This window comes from Pseudopodoces humilis, chromosome 5 (genome assembly GCF_049639895.1).
Source record: "Pseudopodoces humilis isolate 2021_Gansu_Grassland_sample_001 chromosome 5, ASM4963989v1, whole genome shotgun sequence".
Classification (NCBI taxonomy): domain Eukaryota; kingdom Metazoa; phylum Chordata; class Aves; order Passeriformes; family Paridae; genus Pseudopodoces; species Pseudopodoces humilis.
The window spans coordinates 37931472-37949818 of NC_142204.1; the positions used below are offsets into that span (position 1 = coordinate 37931472).

The 18347-nt window shown below is 38.6% G+C and overlaps 1 protein-coding gene across 1 annotated transcript in view; it reads right to left on the reverse strand.

Annotated features, from left to right (window-relative positions):
- Positions 1-5754: 5754 nt before the first annotated feature.
- Positions 5755-18347, reverse strand: part of TPH2 (tryptophan hydroxylase 2) — a 49432-nt gene continuing 36839 nt past the window's right edge. The window contains exons 9-11 of the mRNA XM_005519366.2: positions 14395-14490; positions 6241-6374; positions 5755-6143 (exon numbers count right to left, since the gene is read on the reverse strand). Of these exons, the coding sequence (XP_005519423.1) occupies positions 5969-6143; positions 6241-6374; positions 14395-14490 (405 nt within the window). The 3' untranslated portion in view covers positions 5755-5968. The remainder of the gene's footprint in view (positions 6144-6240; positions 6375-14394; positions 14491-18347) is intronic.

Below are 18347 nucleotides of genomic sequence, written 5' to 3' on the forward strand. Positions count from 1 at the left end.
CAGCAGTTGAGACTTTGACTCCCTGGTTCCCATCTGATGAGAGACACTTTTTTTTTCATAATTCCACCTTCAAGTGATCTAGGAGGAGTAATCATTAAAAAGGAACTCAACCAAATAGATCCTCCTGAGAAATTCTGCTAGAGTGGCAAATCCACTGTGTGTATAACCTTAAACTCATTTACCATTAAGTGACCTTATTCACATCTCTGAGGTTTGCAATTCACTGCAAGGAGGGTGCTGAGGGAGGGTGCACTAGGCATACCCATCAATTGCAAAGGCCTAGGAAGTGGCAGCAGCACATCTTCAGCATTGCTTTACTTTCATGTAAAGTAGCAAGACTAGGTAGGGAGTTCGGTGACAACTAGAAAAGCTCAAGGCAGAAAATACTAAGAGCATCAACCATTCCACAATTAACATATGTCTTTATAATTCTTATAAAAAATAAAATAGCACCAAATTCTAAAAAGTTTTATAGGAAATAAGTGACTTTTTTTGCATCATGCTGGTCTCAAATCACCCACATTTTCTGCTGTGGGAAAACAGGGCTGTTTGGCTCTAGAGTGCTTTATTGCTGCTCTGTTATCAGGACTGTATTCACTCAGGAGCTCACACAGAAGCCAGTGATGTAGGCGTATTTGGGCTGTGCTTCAGGTCATGTGCCAGTTTAACATGGACGGAAATCTACCTCCTGATGCTTCACAAACTCAACTCCTTACCTCCAAAGATGGAGTGTGGCAACAGCAGCTTCTTCTCCATTATTTTTTCTGGACATTTGAGATTTCTGAGAACATTAAAAAAAATGTCCACCAGAATATCCATCACCCACTTGCACCTTAAAGTATTGGACTGTATTACCCATTTCACACTTATCCCACCTGAACAGTCCTCTCTGGGCCAAATTCCAAGTAGATGCCAGCACTTAATTTCAATCTTACCTTAACATCTCAGCTGTTGGCAAAGAAATATGAATTCTTACTCTAAGGTGTTGGAGGGCCTTTTCAAACTAAATATAGGTGTTTTGAATAGAATTACTAAATTCTGATTATATTGTGCCTACTTACCTTTTCTCAAGGACCACATACAAAATATAACAACAGAGGTTTCATAGAGGATTTCAATTGAGGAGAACATTGTTTAGCCTTCAAGCTCATTTAAGTTACAGGAAATTACCAATAAGAATGCCAAGGTCATCTCTACAGACTCTGGTGTGACAACTGGAGGTACTCATTTCTAATAACTTATTTCCTGAGACATATATTTTTAATAGCCAATAATTTCTAGTATAACCAGAACTTTTCTCTTACAGTCCTGTCTCAAACACACTTTGAAGCCCAAGAGGAATCTGTGATTTTTGTCCAGCTCTTCACTGAGAAGGCAAGAATTTGTCTGTGAAACACCTCCAGAGCTGGAGTGACTGATATCACTGAGCATAGCCATTATATAAATATAGCAGAATTACTCCCTTCACAAATGATTTGGAAATATGATAATGAGCCCTACTGAGATAGAAGGGAAGCTGTAGTGTTTCTGAAAAGACATAGACTGTTCTGACAAAACAAGAAGAAAAGTTTCCAGGTTGGGAAAGCTGATTTCCTGAATAAAGAGTATTGCACTGATCCTTACCTGGTTCTTAATGTGACACTAGGCTGGACATCAGTGCAGCCCCAAGTTCCCTGGGAGGCTACAGCAGGGGCCTAAACCAAAGTACTCTTCTGGACAACACCAGTGAGTTTCTTTTCCCTGGAAATCAGGGGAGTTAAGTAGAACAGGCTGCTCTGGGCCCAGATTTCACCAAGACAAAAGGCTGATGTCTGGCTGGAGCGCTCAAGTCCAGCAGTTTGGAAGAGCTCCAAGTTCTCTAAAGTATTCAAGGGAGCACGGTCTTCCTGACAACTAGAATGCAGGCACAGACAGAATGAAATACAAATTTGTGTTTTGCTTATCAAGTTGAGCAGCTTTAAACCTTGTTTGTGAAAACTACAAATGCTGGTTGCTCACTCTTAGTCTTCTGCCTCTGTGCAGCTGTAACTAGCAGGTGAGTCACACACAGACCTCTCCCAAATGGCTCATGAACTTGAAATAGAGAACCACATTTAGCATACAGGGCTGCATTCTCACCATGAATCCTATTCATTCCCTAAGGAAAGACAGAAAGATGAAGAACCACTCTTTAGGGTTGGTCAAAGACTGAAGGAGGAGGCAGAAGTGCAGATGATATATAAATGCTCCACAGTGGTGGCTGTTGAACATTACTGAACTTAAGAGCTGTCTGAATCCTTTTCCAGGCTGGGACTTCAAGATGTTGTAAGGCCTTTCCTCTGGTCTTAAGATGAGACTGACTGTGCCAGTCTCTCTCCTGGGAAACAGGAGCCTAAACTGTTCTCTTGAAAAATTATGGAGGCTCTGCAGTCTCCCCAGGCAATCTGTCCCCCACATTTCACTGTTACATAACTTAATTCTCCTTTCTTGCAACTTCCTGCAATTAGTTCTTGAAGCTGGAGAACAGCTTGTCCCTTTCATTTTGCAGCTATTTCTATGTGTTTGAAAAAGGTTATCGTGTCTCCCCTCAGTCTCCTCTATTCCAAACTATGCAATCACAGCCTCCCAGCTCATCACACAGAAGCCAAGCTGCTGCTGGCTGGTGATAGCTTTCAGTAACTGCTATCTGGACTGGATTTCTACCAGCAGCCTGTAGGTGAAAGCCTTCAGCATCTTTAGCTCTCTGAGCCAGGCTATCCTTTCAAAGATGTGAAACTTTTTCCGTAATCCATTGCAGTGCATCAGAAAATATATATTACAGTACAGTATATTTCTGTAATTTTGTCCATCACATTAGGATATCTTAACAAGAGAAAAGGAAAAGACCTTGTTTTACAGAAGTGCATTTTAGGGCCAAACTTAAAACAGGATTCCCAACAGGTCTTAAAGAGGGGAGAGGGAAAACGCAATATATTATGTTAACACCTTCCTCATTTCACCTCCTCTACTGAGCAAATTAAATGAAATGCATGAACCATGTCTTGGTCTGCAAATGAAACTTGGTATTTGTATTTGCTGCCATGTCTCAGAGTGTTGTTTTTCATTTTAGGCTTTGCATGGTAGTAAACACTGCAATGCTTTACATTCATTAAGCTCGGGCCCATTTACTCTGTGCAGGGAAAGCAAGTGCATATATCTCAGACCCATAAAGCATCAGTTCAGAATTACACAGGAAATAAATGAGACTAAGCCAGAAGCCCAATTTCCAGAGTCCAGCTCACTAAAGCTAAACAAGTACCATATATAAATATGGCCTATTCCAAATAAAACGTTAGTGTAATTTGATAACTGTCAATAATTCCCTCATTATGCCTAAATGAGCTTGTCATCCAAGGAGATTGCTGCATGGCTGATCTTAATTTGCTAATAAAAACCACAGAGAAGAATTTCAGCTAAGCTGAAACTATGTGATTCATAAAAGTGCAACAGTGCACTTTTAAAAGCATTCCTTCCCAGTCCTGGCTCCTGACTGGCTGAAGCCCAAAGCCAGTTTGCTCTGCAGCCTGTAAGACAGCAGCTTTGCTATGTAAGAACAGTGAGTGATTGTCTCCCTAAATCACTATTATTCCTTAGCCCATTATAGTTAATTTATTTTTAATCATGTTGTATAATAGAAATAAAATCATTGGATTAAGCATATATCTAGCAGCAGGAACCCATTATCCTTTGACAATGTTCTGTGTCATTGACATTATATCTTCACTGCAGACAGTTTCCTTGCCATCATTAGTCCTAGAATGACTATTGGATTTCAAGGGTTTCTCCCTAATCCATAATGAGATTTACTTGCTAACAGCACAAAACAAAACAAAGATATGCTTCTATTGTTTTATTGCCATGGGATTCTTGTTTTAAGCTATTCAGAAAAGTCAAGTGTAAATCCAGATATTATAAGTATTTAAAGTTTTCCTGTATAATTCTGATTCAAGGGAAAGCCTTGATAACTTTGTAAGCTTTGAATATTTGTTGCTTATTGTGGCTTCATTTTACTTAAGCAAGCAACAATACCTTGCCAGTTCTTGAACCAAGTAAGAGCTACTATTTCTTACACAATTTTTTCAGACTGGTTAAAGCAAATCTCAGTAAAGTCCATTTTCTCCAGAAAGGCCTACAAGGGTTTCATCAGATTCCATGGAAAGAAAGAGGGAGAAACTTTCCTGCTAAGGTTGCCAGCAATTCCTCTGTGGTAAGTGCTAGCTAACAGTCAGCACTAATGTTGGGAGGTTCAAAACTCCTCCAGCATGCTGATGCCGATCCCCCTGGGATAACTCAACAGCTCTTCATTTGTACCAATGGCAGTCACAGTTGAATCTAAAGCTAGATTTTTCCACATCCTATTAACAGCAGCATTAGAATGCAGCAGGGACTATCCACAGAAAAAAAAGCCTTTTCTGTTATCTCACAGTTATCTTTGAGGAGGTGGCAGATATCCCTGTGAAAATTATCTTTATAAATTGCCTCATATTTAAGGATATGCTGGTACTATCAAGTGGTGCCTTTTTTATGCTGAAATTGCTAGCAATACTTAAGAGTCTCTGCACGACTCTTTCAGCTGGGAGAGCAGCTTCAATAGATACCTGTTTTCCATATATGTAGACAAGCTGTGACACTTTCACCCTTATTGACATGATCTGCATAAGCCATGTGGTTTCCATTAAGAAGGGTCCACACAATATAGTCAACTCTCCATTATCTTGGCTAATAGGAGACCAGAAAAACCCAGACAAAGGAAAGACATACATAATTACTACTTCCAGATAAGAGCCGGCTCAAATATTTCTGCACTGTGCTCCCCAGACAGAGCTTGTACTTCTGTCGGAGCTTGCCAGCTTAGAGTTCATTAAGTCAGGCATTACCTGCATCCATCTGATACAAGCAAGGCAGCTTGGGTGTCTCTATGATTTAATCACTCCACAAATATTCTAGTAACTGAAAATCATCTCAACTATAATTAAATAACAACTTCCATATTCACCCTTTTATATGTTCTGATACTGGCACGGTGTAGACCCAGTCAAGCATGGCCAAGCCAAGGCTGAACATGGAATAATGAGGAAAGGCAAATTATGCCTGAAATACAAGAGGAGTAAGTTCAAGACACAAGGGAATGTAGAGTATATACAAGGATGTAGAAGGACTTCGGATTCACATGTAACAATGAAATTAAAACAAGTGCTTCCTCTTTTATTTCCAGATTGCATTCTCAGAGGAAGCACTCTCAGGACTGCCACAGGTAACATGTGTGAACTACAACTACCTTTCTACATGAACTGTCAGAGGTTTCCTTTTATTACTGTGGTGCAATTGTTCAGCAATACTGGACATTTGTCAGTTGTGGGTTCCTGTAATGTATAATCTTCACAGACCTTTTGGTACCAATACATATCCTTTTAGTACCAGTACATACCTCCTACTGGTATATAAATTGTATTGTTCAGTCACAAGAGACACTAAGTTCCATAACATACATGGCAAAGCAATATCTTTACCACTACAGAAAGAAATAATGTTTTCTTACAAAGAAAATTAAAATGTTGCAAACCATTTTTTTTCTGGATTCTTATAGAAGGGAAGAGTTAATGAAGAAATAAACTCAGACGTAATGAAATCAGCAGCACCATTTCTTATACATTGAAGTGAATCATTTTATGGAAACCAAACTGTTGCCAGGAAAGTTTTTAATGTTATACTTGTACATGACATTGTGCTGAAGAATTGATGACTATATTCTGCCACATTCCATGTTTCATTTACAAATTAGCATTGCCTTGGTTTTTCTGCACATTACAGTCAGACAGAGCTACACAATGATGCAAGCTGCAGGCCAAGCTGTAAAGGGAAAACTGATGGTTCTGATAAATTTGCCATCTCATGTGATGTAACTGGCTACATACAGAGCAACTGACAGCAAATCACAGCGCCAAACATATCAAATCCCTAAATATCTGTTCATTTTACTTAAAGCATCACATACAGTGTTTAGATCACTGCGGAGGTCCTGGACAACATTTTCTATACTCCTGGTATCCTTCAGAATCTCAATGCTTTGCGTATATGGATTGAAATACACAGAGAAGGGACGATTGATTGATTTGGCGAAGTCTCTGGAAGGAAAAAAAAAAAAATTAACTTACTTTTTTTTTTTTCCTCAATCACTAAAGAAGAGAAAATTAGATTTTTGAGTCAGGGAAAATAATTTACCTCATCTTTTCTTTGGCCTCTTCAAAACTCTCTGAAACAAAGTAAACTTCCTGGAAAGTAGTGATAAGGCATTCTTGCAAACAGGTTGTCTTTGGATCAAATGTTTTCACATTGGCCTTGTCAGAGAGAGCATGCTGCAAAATACACCACAGGATCTGTTAAAATGGAGTTTGATATTGCAGTGTATCTACATCAGCTGTTCATATATACAGCTTTTATATCACTGTCCTGTATGTTTCTCACTAATTGGTAGCCCGTCTTGTTTTACAACCATTTTTTTTCCGTTTTAACAGCGAACAGAATTTGCTGTTTAAAAAGCTCTCACTATGGGAGATGGTTTTTCCCCATAATAATTAAATAATAAAGAGGATATTAGAAATGCACTTGCCATGAACACATACAGATGTATATGTTCAGATAGAAAAAGGAAAATCATCAAATAACCATTTTTGAAAAGCTATCTAATTACAAATATGTATGTCCCCAAAATCTCATTTAACTAACAGAATTCATTTTCGTCTTGGTGGGTAAATTGGGTCTGACTAAACCATTCATGTAATCTGTACTTTACATTTTCAGGTTAAAATCATATGCTATTTTGCTGACAGTGAAAGTGAAACTACATGTCTGAAAACACATTAAATAATAGCAATGTACTGCAAGACAATGAACTGCATTATTCTTCTGCCACACAACCTGAGCAACAATGCTTCACATAGTACTGCAAAGAGAAAATAACTAAACAGATATAGACAAGTACAGAAGAGACACTGGGCAGATACAGCAAATACTGCTACGCAGAGCAGACATTTCTGATTAGCCTTTCTCTTTATATGACTTGCACAAGTCTCTAGCAGAACTGAAAATCAGGTACTTAAACATTTTCCAGGACAACATTTTCTAGCTCCCCTTTCAATTTGAATACTTGTGTTGGCTTTTGGATCTACCTTATCTTCTAGAGCACACATATTTTCATTGTCAGTGCTCTGTTACAGGAGTATAAGGTGAGGAAGCAGAGCATATTTAGGTCATCTTTCAACCTTCTTTAGTCCCCTGATATCTATATAGAGTGAAGATGTGAATGAAAAGCATAAAGAAATTACAGGGAGGAAGCAGATCCCTGAGGTCTGAAGGTGCCTCTGATTTCTTTACTTTCTATGTGCATGGACATTCTTTATAGTGGAGAAAAGTATTAACCTTAAGGTGTTCACCACAACTTTTATCCTTGCTCTTGCTTATGCTCATTCCTAAATCCCTGTGAAAGGCTCTGAAAATATCATACTAGATCTCAACCTGAAGTCTCCAAATAACAGGACAGAAAACTGGAACAAGAGCCTCTTCCTCCCACCTCCTCTCTCTCCAAAAATAAATACATGAAAAATTAATGCATGGAATCTTAAAATGTCAGGGAATTAACTTGCTTTAGTACATGTATCTTTTCCTTCTCACAAGGTTTGCTGTTTCTAGCCAGCCATCAGTTTAACAGGTTTGAAAACATATATTAAAAATGGTCTCTCAACCATCATCCTCTTCTAAACAGACTGCAGGAACAGGCTCACCTTATTAGGCCCCTGCCTATATCCCCGTTGTCACTTTCTCTTTGCAGAACCATGTTGTGGTTAAATGCTTATAAATTAAGGCATTTACCTCCTTCTGTCAAAATGAATTTACCTATTTTCACTTGGAATTATAACATATTCCCTGGGAGGATAAAAATCTCCTCTTAAGATGCCTTTGTACTTCAAAACTTGGAGTGGGCTGAGTGAGGTTGATTTCATGCAGGGAATCAAGATTATGATACAGGCCATGATTTCATAGGAACTGACTAGTTCTGGCTGATGGATTCTTTCCTGTACTGTGAAAGGTTCAATGGAAAGGGGGATACTGTCAACTTCTCTACTTAGTAATGGCCTCTGTTGGGCCAGGCCTAGTCCTTGGGACTGAAGTTACCAGCGGTGAGAAGGGATCCAGCCTGTGGCTCCTGCATTGTGAACAACTGCTCTGCTCACTGAGCCCTAATTTCATAAAAGGAGAGAGTTTAAATCCCTCTATCACAGGGGATGTCCTCTGAGAAAGCCTTTCTAGTTATTCCTCTCAGGTTATCCATATGAAATGACTCATTCTTTCTGAAATGATCCCAGTTTAGTTATACATGAACAGAGCTGCTGCTTCACAAAGGAACTCTGCAGAGAGTGGAACATGAAGACAGCAGCACACGTGCACCCTGGAAACCAAGGGTAAAGTATTCTGACATGCCTTCAAAATTAGGCAACAACAGATCAGTTATTCTTAGGATTTCAGTTTGGGAACAAAAAGTGTAAATTCTTGTGAATTCCCACCCAAGATACCTGTCTCCCCTCCAGGAGAAGTTCTTCTGGCTCTTAGATGTAGGAATTGTCATGGCTACCAAAGCAAAGTTTCCATCTTTTCAAGTCTGGATGGTGTTTTCAAGTTCCACAGCCTGGCATCTGTAATGTGCCACTGAGTTGACATGCTGACACCAGCAATGCCAGAGTTCAGCAACTGAGACTGCAGACAAACCTTCAGAAAGACCATAAACTATCTAGTGTGAACTAGAATGGTCAGGACACTGACTCAAAGCTGACCAGAGCATTTATCAGAAATTTTACAGTGCTGTAAACTGCAGGTCCTTGGCACTGTCAACATTATGAAGTCCATAATCTCAACAACAACAAAAAAAGAAGTATCTGGTGAGTCCAAAAGCTTTCAGATTCTGGCCAGTATTTTTTTAATACATGTTATTCACTTATGGTTTGGTTGGACATTCAGTTCTTTAGTGAAGTCAAATGAGTAAGTATCTAATACATATTTCTCCATGAGAAATCTCTATGTTATCCACCTCCAATGAGATGTTAGAGCTAGCAGTCATATGGAAAATAGCTTTTGGTAAAACAGGGCATCTTACTGTCTTGTGGATCTCTTCTAACTGTCTCTAAAGGCCCATTCATACAGACTGTACTGGTAATGCTAATAAAACTATTGGTGAATCCTCAGATTAAGAAATAAGAATTTGGAGTGAAACTTCAAAATCGATCATCACTGATTCTCAGGAAAACAGCAGTATCAGACAGCTTAGGGATTAGACAATCATTTGTACTGAAAATAAGCATAACAATAAAGAAATGCCTCCACTCCCTACCAGGTGAAAGGTTAAAAGAGTGATTGAGGCACCTAACCACAGGTCTCTAAGGCCTAGGCTGTCTGATGCATTGTACAGAGAATTGAAGATACAGCACAGGATTTGAAGAAGACTTTTACACATTTCTGAAGAGGCAGCTGGTCAGAAATACTAGGCCATGTCAGATGGCACCAGGCATTTACAACTGTGAATCATTTCCTAAGTGACTACTATCACTGACAGATGAAAAGAGTTTGGTCTTGTAATTCCTCCTATGAGTATAAAAATGGATTGCAATAATACAACTCAGAGCTTTTCAATTTTGAGAAAGAAAATAAATGAAACAAAACCCAAAAAGTAAAATCTGCAGCTAGCAAGGGGAAAACTTGAGTTAAAAATACTGCACTGTCTGAGAAGTACAGGAGGTCAGAATAGGAACACAGGTGAGAAGTTGTGTGTGTGCCAGTACTGATTTTATCACCTTGTTTTCCCAGGGGAAGTACACAGTCTTGAAAAACATGATCTTAAATGTTTTCCTTCTTGTCTACAAAATAAGCTGCGAATCTGAAAATGTTCTGATATTACCAGAAAATTTTGTTCAACAGTATAATTTTAAATATTGTCTAGAAAATACAGAAAATCTCTCTATTCAAAGATTCTTAAAATGAGCATCTGGGATCCAGGAGTTGTTTTCTTCCTCCTCTTCAGGAAACAGAGCCAAAATTTGCATTTGAATCTTCCTGGTTATAAAGTCTAATGCTGGCACTCCTTGAATGATTATTAAAACAAAATAATACAACTGGATACTGTATTTTTTAAAATTTACAGAGAGAGATTTTAAGTCTACCTCTCTGTTCAATATAGAAGCATTCAACAGGGATGTATGACTTGATCTACGGCCAGCTGAAGTTATAGGAGACTCCTTTAATGAAAGAGTTCAAGAGAGCATCACACAAATTAAATGGATTAAAGCTTCCAAAGGCATTTGAACTGCTTTTTAGAAACAGTTTTAATAATTGAAATGTACATTATTTCCTCCTTATCTCTAAGCCCCAAATATATACAGTGTAATAGTGTTAGCTAGAGTTAACCTGACTATATTAGGCAGAACATTTTACTTACTGTATTATTTGATTCCTCCCAGGCTTCATTTTTAATCTTCTCTTTCTCCTTATTTTGTTGTGCTTTTAATTTTTTTTTTTACTTTATGCTTTCAGAGCATGCACATAAGGAGATGCATTTTTCATTGTCTGAAATTTTAGGTCTAAATATTGAGTGGGGAAAAAGATTTCAAGGGAATCCTATATTGATAGGCTGATGCACACATTTCTCTTGCTTTTACAGTTATTTGTTACTAGAGCTGTTGACTAGATTTGTGAAGTGTAGCAGTGTAATACAGAAACAGGGATGACTGAACAAGCCATTCATTCCTCCAAACAGCTCAAATATTGCTCACCATTTCTACCCTGCAAATAGACTCATGAATTTCTAGAAATTTATACAAATTATACATAAAGTTTGCCACCATTTTATTTCCTGTGCATACTGCTGCATTGAAAAGAGAGCTGATAGGGACAGAAGTTGGAGAAAGGCTTTTCTTCTTGCTCACAAAAGCATATTAATAAAAAATGCCTGTGCAGTCTCAAGGGCACCCTCAGTAAATTTGAATAGAATACCTATTTGGGCAGGACCATTGTTCTGATGGAGAACAGGAAGGCTCTGCAGAGAGATCTGGACAGCATGGATCGATGGACTGGGGCCAGTTGTTGAGGTTTAACAAGGCCAAGTGTCAGATTCTGCTCTTGGGTGCCATCAACCCCAAGCAGTGCTGCAGGCTGGGGGAAGAGTGGCTGGAAAGTGGCACATCAGAAAAGCACCTGAGGGTGCTGGTCAACAGCAGCTGACGAGGAGCCAGCAGTGTGCCCTGGTGGCAAAGCAGGCCAATGGCATCCTGGTCTGTATCAGCAATAGTGTGGCCAGCAGCAACAGAGCAGGGATTGTCCCTCAGCACTGGTGAAGCCATACCTCAAGTTCTTGTCCAGTTTTGGGCCTCTCACTAAAAGAAAGACATTGAGGTTCTGGAGGGTGTCCAGAGAAGGGCAGTGGAGCTAGGGAAGGGTCTAGAGCACAATGATGAGGAGCAGCTGATGAAACTGGGTTTGTTTAGCCTGGAGAAAAGGGAACTCAAGGAAGACCTTTTCAATTTCTACAGTTACGTACAAGATTATAGACAGGTGGGGGTTGGTTTCTTCTTCCAAGTGACAAGTGACAGAAGAAGTTGAAATGGCTTCGAGTTGTGTCAGAGGAGGTTTAGACTGGATATTAGGAAAACTTTCTTCACTCAAATGGTTGCCAAACATTGGAGTAGGCTGCCCAGGAAAGTGGTTGAATTACCATCCCTGGAGGTATTTAACTGATGTGTGATTATGGAACTTGAGGACATGACCTAGTGGCATATCTGGCAGGGCCAGTTAACAATTGAACTTTATCATCTTAGAGAACTTTTCCAACCTAAACTATTCTATGACTCTAAAGTCAAGGTAGCAAAACTCAGCATTTCAAGATCTGCCTTCCTAGCGGCAGGGATACAAAAGAATTTGAAATTCTGTGGGCCACAGCCATCCCCATCTAAAGTACGGCAGAAGTTATTTCTGAAAGGACATCTTCACTCTGACGCCTATGAGAAGGACGAGTGTTGCACACATGAGGGGGACATGTCACGGCCATGCAGTCTGAGTCTCCTATTTATTCATCCCCACTCACCACTGAAATAGGCAGCATTGTTCTCATCATTTGCAGAGCAATTGCTGCTATCAATAAGGATTTCAGTTACAATCAGGATCTCAACAACAGTCCATTAGCATGACCTTCCTCAGGTCAAGGAAGAAATCTGCCCTCCCAGTAAGTGCTAGGAGGGAGATTGCTTTCCCAAGAAACAGTAGAGAGTGACAATGGCTTCATGCAAGGCTGTGCACCAAAGTCATGGGTGCCCACATATTCTCCTTCCTAAGCACCTCCCTGATAATATCCTGCTGACAAGAAGCACATTCATGCCAGCATTGTGGTCTAGAAACAGCTTCTCCCATGGTCATTTTATTGAAAAACTTAGTAGTTTTTTGCATTTTTTTTCCTTAACTTTTACCTTCTTTTCTACCCTGAAGCACACTTCCACAGACTTGAATATTTTTCACCTTATCAGTCCCTTCATGGTGACTATGTGTGCTTGTGGTATGGTGCTGTTCTGTTCCCACAGCACACAAGTGCTCAGTTTCTCAGTAACTGAAATTTCTAACTTAAGTTCGGTGTATGCAAGATCTGGTGAAATTTAGTATCTTATGATATGACAAGAGGTCAAATCAGATGATCTAGCAGTCCCTTCTGGCATCATATCTACAAAATATATATGTAGTATAAAAGAAAAGTATATAATATTATTGACTTATGGAAAAATTATTATGATATATATCTGGCCATAACACTGTAGCAGATCAATATAGTCCATTAATGTGCAGATTATTTAGCTTTTAGTGTTGCTTTGTAAAAGAATTATTCTTTGCATTTATACTTTGAGTTTACTGCTGAGCAAAGAACACAGATCTGGGGTCACAAATGTGTGGTACCAAATATGCAGACTTGACAAGAATAATGTATTTGTTTACAATACTGATGGTAGAAGATTTACTATGTTCTTGACTATTCATTTCCTCTTTTTTATGCCCTTAGATTTTGTAAATGATATGGTAGGTATTTTCAGGGTCATCACCTAGAGACCTTAACTGTTAGTTTGAATAAAAGGCCTGATTCTTTACAGAATCCTTCAGAGTTTGGGGCTTAGTACTGAATGTTGCTGAGCCAAAGGAAAACAAGTGGGACATCTTCATCTCTTTTCACTCAACCATCTTTGCACTGTGAATATAAAATATTGCCAGACAGATACAGAATTCTTCTGTGGCTGAAGTATGCACAGAACTGAGAGCAACTCTAATGCAATCAAAGAAAAAACACTGGAGAAGGTAATTTTCTTCAAAATTTTTTGTTGCAAGTATAGCAGTTTTACTAATGAGCTTCACCACAAATATTCACAGTTACAGGTAAAACAAACAGCAAAAAGGGACTGAGATACTCCTATTGAAATGCCAGGTAGCTCACTGAAAGCCAGCCCAGGAGGGTGGGAAGGTGTTCAAACACAAATAAACAACAGATATATTCCAAAATAGTTTTTAATACTCTTCCGTATCTTACTAAATCCAAATGTTTACCTGCAAAGCCACCAAGAGCTCATCTGGGTCTCTGAAGATAGTACCCATCATTCTCTTTACCCTTCCCTCCCATCTTGCTAACAGACAGATGTATTATGTCCCAAAATACTACAGCTGTGACAAAATACCTTTTGCCTTTCCCCATGTTTTCTAGGCATTAAAAGAGGCAATAAATTATCCACTTCAACTACTCACACCATGCAAGGTTAGACACTTTCACCCTTAAAAGAATAGGGCTCTATGTATTATCACACAGGCAAGTTCCATGTGAGTTTATATACCTTCCTTCATTTTAAATGTGATTAATCTACTGAAACAAGACCTTAATGAATGTTGTTCTTTTCATATCAATTATGAATCCACTCAAGTACACTGGATTACTTAGAACAGAATCATGTCTGATTTCTAACAATTTTTGTGGGTCTTAAAAATATGTGCTCCTCATCCAAACAAAGCTTTTAAAGCCCAAGGCACTCTTACCTGTTAGAACCCTTGAGCCTCCTTTGACAAGAAATGAAAATTCAAACAGAAATCAGTTTTTTAGTTTACAGTTGCTTTGGTACTTTGGGCCTTACAAGTCCATTTCATGCTTCAAGTGCCAGCTGATATTTCAAACAAAGCTTTTAGGTCGATACCATATTTTAAATACAAGCTTTTTATCTTGAGAATTTTAACTTTTATTTTAAAGTCAATATATTTATATTCAACTATTATTTCATTAAGATTAAAAATTTACTATGCTTTAAGGGTACATACCTTTAACTCTCCAATAGAAGACAGAAGTCCTGCCCCATAAGCACGCAGTTGTCCTTCTTGCTTGCACAGGCCAAATTCAATTGTAAAGAAATAGCACTGCAAAATACACAGATATTCGGATACAAATAGTATAGTTGCAAACAGGAACTGCAGCAATAACAATCAGTACCATATTCACTTGCCTGTCCCACTTCTTTAGAATTACCTACTTTGAATATAATCTCATATAAAGTATATTATTGCTGTAAAGTAATTTAAATGTCATGTTCAGCAGAAAGGAAGCTTTGCACAAAAATTTGGGATTTTGTTCTTTGTCTGGGTACCCAAGCAGTTTGCAGGAATGGCCAGTTAGGAACAGACAAGCAAGATAATTTTTAGGTATCAAAGGTGCTGACAGTAACCTACAGAGATTTCTGAAACCTTCAGAAATAAATGAGATGCCTTAAAATAAAATCCTGCAAGGTAGTTAGTCTAACTGTCTAGGAAAATCTGAAGATCTCTAAAATGTATTTCAGAGCACTCAGTTTTAAACTCCAGATGATATCACTTGAAACTCTGCAACACACTTAAGAGCTGTCTTGAGTTAGAATGAATTTACTTATATGTATGTGCTTAAGAGCCTTCTTGAATCGAGGGCTTAGTCTTCACTAGATTTTACTCTGTCATAAATAAAGAACAAATATGGCATTTGGCTTCTTAAATTACAGAAAGAAAATTAAATTCAGTCAAATGAATTCACTTGACCAATTAATTCACTTGAACAGTAACAATCGTTTTTTAGGTCTACATTCAATCAGGTAGCATATCTGACCTGTAAAACTGATGACAAGCTGTGAAAAGAGATGTGTTAAATCAGCATAACAGTATTGTATCTAACTTTGTTGTACCCACCTAATGAAGTTAAATCTTAGGAAGATCATAAGAAGCACTGACAGCCCACTGTCCACTAAATGCAAAAGATCACAGTCACTTCTCTTCTTGTGGTATTGAGCTTTACTTTGGTTTTGTGACAACACATCACATGCTTTTACATATTAGATCAAACAGTTGAGCTTAAATAGTAACTATTTCTATATGTGAAGATTTTAGGAAGTTGAGTTCTAAATTATACAAAATTATTGCACATATATATACACATATCCCTATATGTTTGTGTTTATTACACTATCTGATAATTTCAGTTTTTGTGCAAAGGGGCATAACTCCACTGAACCTAGAAGAATTACATGTCTTTGCAAGAGATATGAATTTTGGATAAGAAATTACCCAACATTTTGTACTAAATTTTAATTTTTCTAAGTAACTTCAGAATAAATTCTAGTACAATGTTGTTGTTTTTTCCATTCAATTACTCCTTAACTCCCAACTCTTCTAGACTGGGTAGCATATTAAATGTAGAAGACCAGACATTAACAGCTCTTTTAAGTTCAACAAATCTTCAGAAATTCAGAAATTATTAATTTCTTAGTCTCATAAAAGTTTCTGTAGAGCTAGTGATTCATAAAGCGTAGCACTATGCAGAAGGGTAAAATAAAAAATAAATAAAAACATGAGCCCCATGTCTGATCCAAACCTGCTCAGTCAGCTGAGAAGGAACAGTGGCAGAGACTTCAAGTGTCTCAAGTCTGATTCCATCACAGTAGTCAAATGCACAGATAGCCATAAAGGAAGGTGAAAGCACAACATCATCAAACAAAACAAAACAAAGAAACAAATCCAAAAAAATCTTATTTCCATCTCTGGTTTTGCTATTGACTCAGGTAAATCAAGCTGGCATAAAATTTATCAATACATCCACAGCTAATGTCACCACTTAGGAGGCAGGCAAGACAACTGGTTCCCAAAAATACCCCCGGGACAAACAGCCAGGTACACAAAATGACAAAGGCATCTATCACAAAGAGTACAAACTTCGTTTTCCCTGTCTAAATATTTTGCCAGAACTATCAGTAGGCCACAGTTCTAGTTGTGTACATGCTGACACTGTCAGAAATTACTCATCTTTGCACTTACATCCTAATAGCTTTGAATTTGTCCTCCTCCTCCTCGAGGCTCCTTAAAGGAATCTAGCAGGAACCTGTTGTAGTTTTTATGATGTGAACATTAACATTCTGAGAGACATACAGCAGGATTTGTCTCCTGATAAAACACAGTGATCATGGTCATTCTCATTCTTAAAACCAACAGCAGCTAAAAAGGAGTCTGGTGTTTGTGTGTTTCAGACCTATAGGAGCAGCACTCTGTCCCCATATGTGAGGCACCTTTACTGTTGACCTCTCTTAGGCTGAAGAAGACCAAACCAATGTAATGCTGCTCCCAGGAGAAAGTCAAATGCCCACTTAGCAATCTATAGGGCCTGAAGAGAAAAGGAGACACGTTTTCCACTCTGAGGATGTGCACTCCGGGGGCTGGAACGCACAGAAGGCAGAGAGCTAACACAGGCACCGGAGAGAGCAATCCCTGCTGTCCAGGGTGAACAGTATCCTGCCCACCAGACAGGTAGGACTTGATCCCACTTCCTCCTTGATGGATAGACAGTACATAAAGAGGGAGCTTCTTTTACATTATCTCAAAAATTATTGTAATTGTTACTGTTATAAAAGGAAGTCCTATTTATGAGCTCACGCTTGCTGGTGAGAGCCAATCTTTAGGATTTATAAGACTTGTACTCTCACTATAACTAACTAAAAGAAAACATAAATGGCAACATGTCTGCCTACTACTAACTTGTGGTATCAGACTATGGCATGAAGAAAAGCCTTTCAAATTAAAAGCTGATTTATGAATTTGCCACATGCAACAACTACAATTTTGCGTTTATGAGAGCCCTGCTCAGCCAAGAAAGTGCAAAGCTCACCCAATGCTGCCATCTTCAGATCGTTAGTCAGCAATGCACGATCCCCCCACCCCACTCAGACACGCAAAGGTGGCTCAGTGCTCTAGAGTTTGCAGGCTTCGGTAAGTTGTGTTCTCAAGCCTAAAAACATCTAGGCATACTGATGAGGAGTTTAAATATTAACTATATAGCGACACTTTTTACAGACCAGAAACATAGATACCCTAGTAAATGCATCCCTTTATATGGTAAACCACAGTGGTGATATTCTGTATTACACACAGGATAAGTGCACTGGAGTGGGAGTGACTGAACAAAGCAGCGGCTCTTGAGATGAAACATCTTTCAAAGCCTCACCTGATGACAAAGTTGATTATTACACTGCTGTTACATGTAAGCTGGTGAATGCAGGCACAAACAGGGGCATCCACGCTCTCCTGCTCTGATTTGAAACCTTGGACATGTGTCTGGCATGCTCCCTATGGCCCCAGACATTTGGTTCCTCTACAAGCTATAGCAATATCTGGTTATCTGCCTTTACTTTCATTTCCACCTCACCTTTGGGGTGAAGTGTGTATTTCCTATACACAACCTATAGATAGGCTCTTGAAAGGTGGCTTTCCGTATTGTATAAATCTCAAAGAGCCTTGCAGTAAAATGCTGCTCTGTTAGTCAAACCAGCAAAACGAGATGAAGAATCAAAATGCCAAATGAGGGATTAGAAATAATTTTTATACCAAGTGACATCAATCAAGACTGTCTTCTGTATCATTTTATTCTATTTCTCTTATTTATTCAAAAATATATCAAAGATACTTTACAGTCATGCTCATGAAACATTATCTAATGGGTTCAAAAATTATTCAACAGATGCATGGAAGAAAATCCAGTTAAGGGCTATAAAATACTAATATAGCAGATTTCTTCCTTCAGAGCCCTTGAATCAAAAGTAATTGGCAAGTAAAGCAGTACATCAGGAAAATACCACCGCATGGCTTTTGACATACACTGTCCTGCAGATGTCTGCAATTGCCTGTGTCAGAGACCAGATACTGGGGTACTTGTCTGGCCAAGTGTATGTGTGATTTCAGGAGTCAGATCAGTTATCCTGCTATTG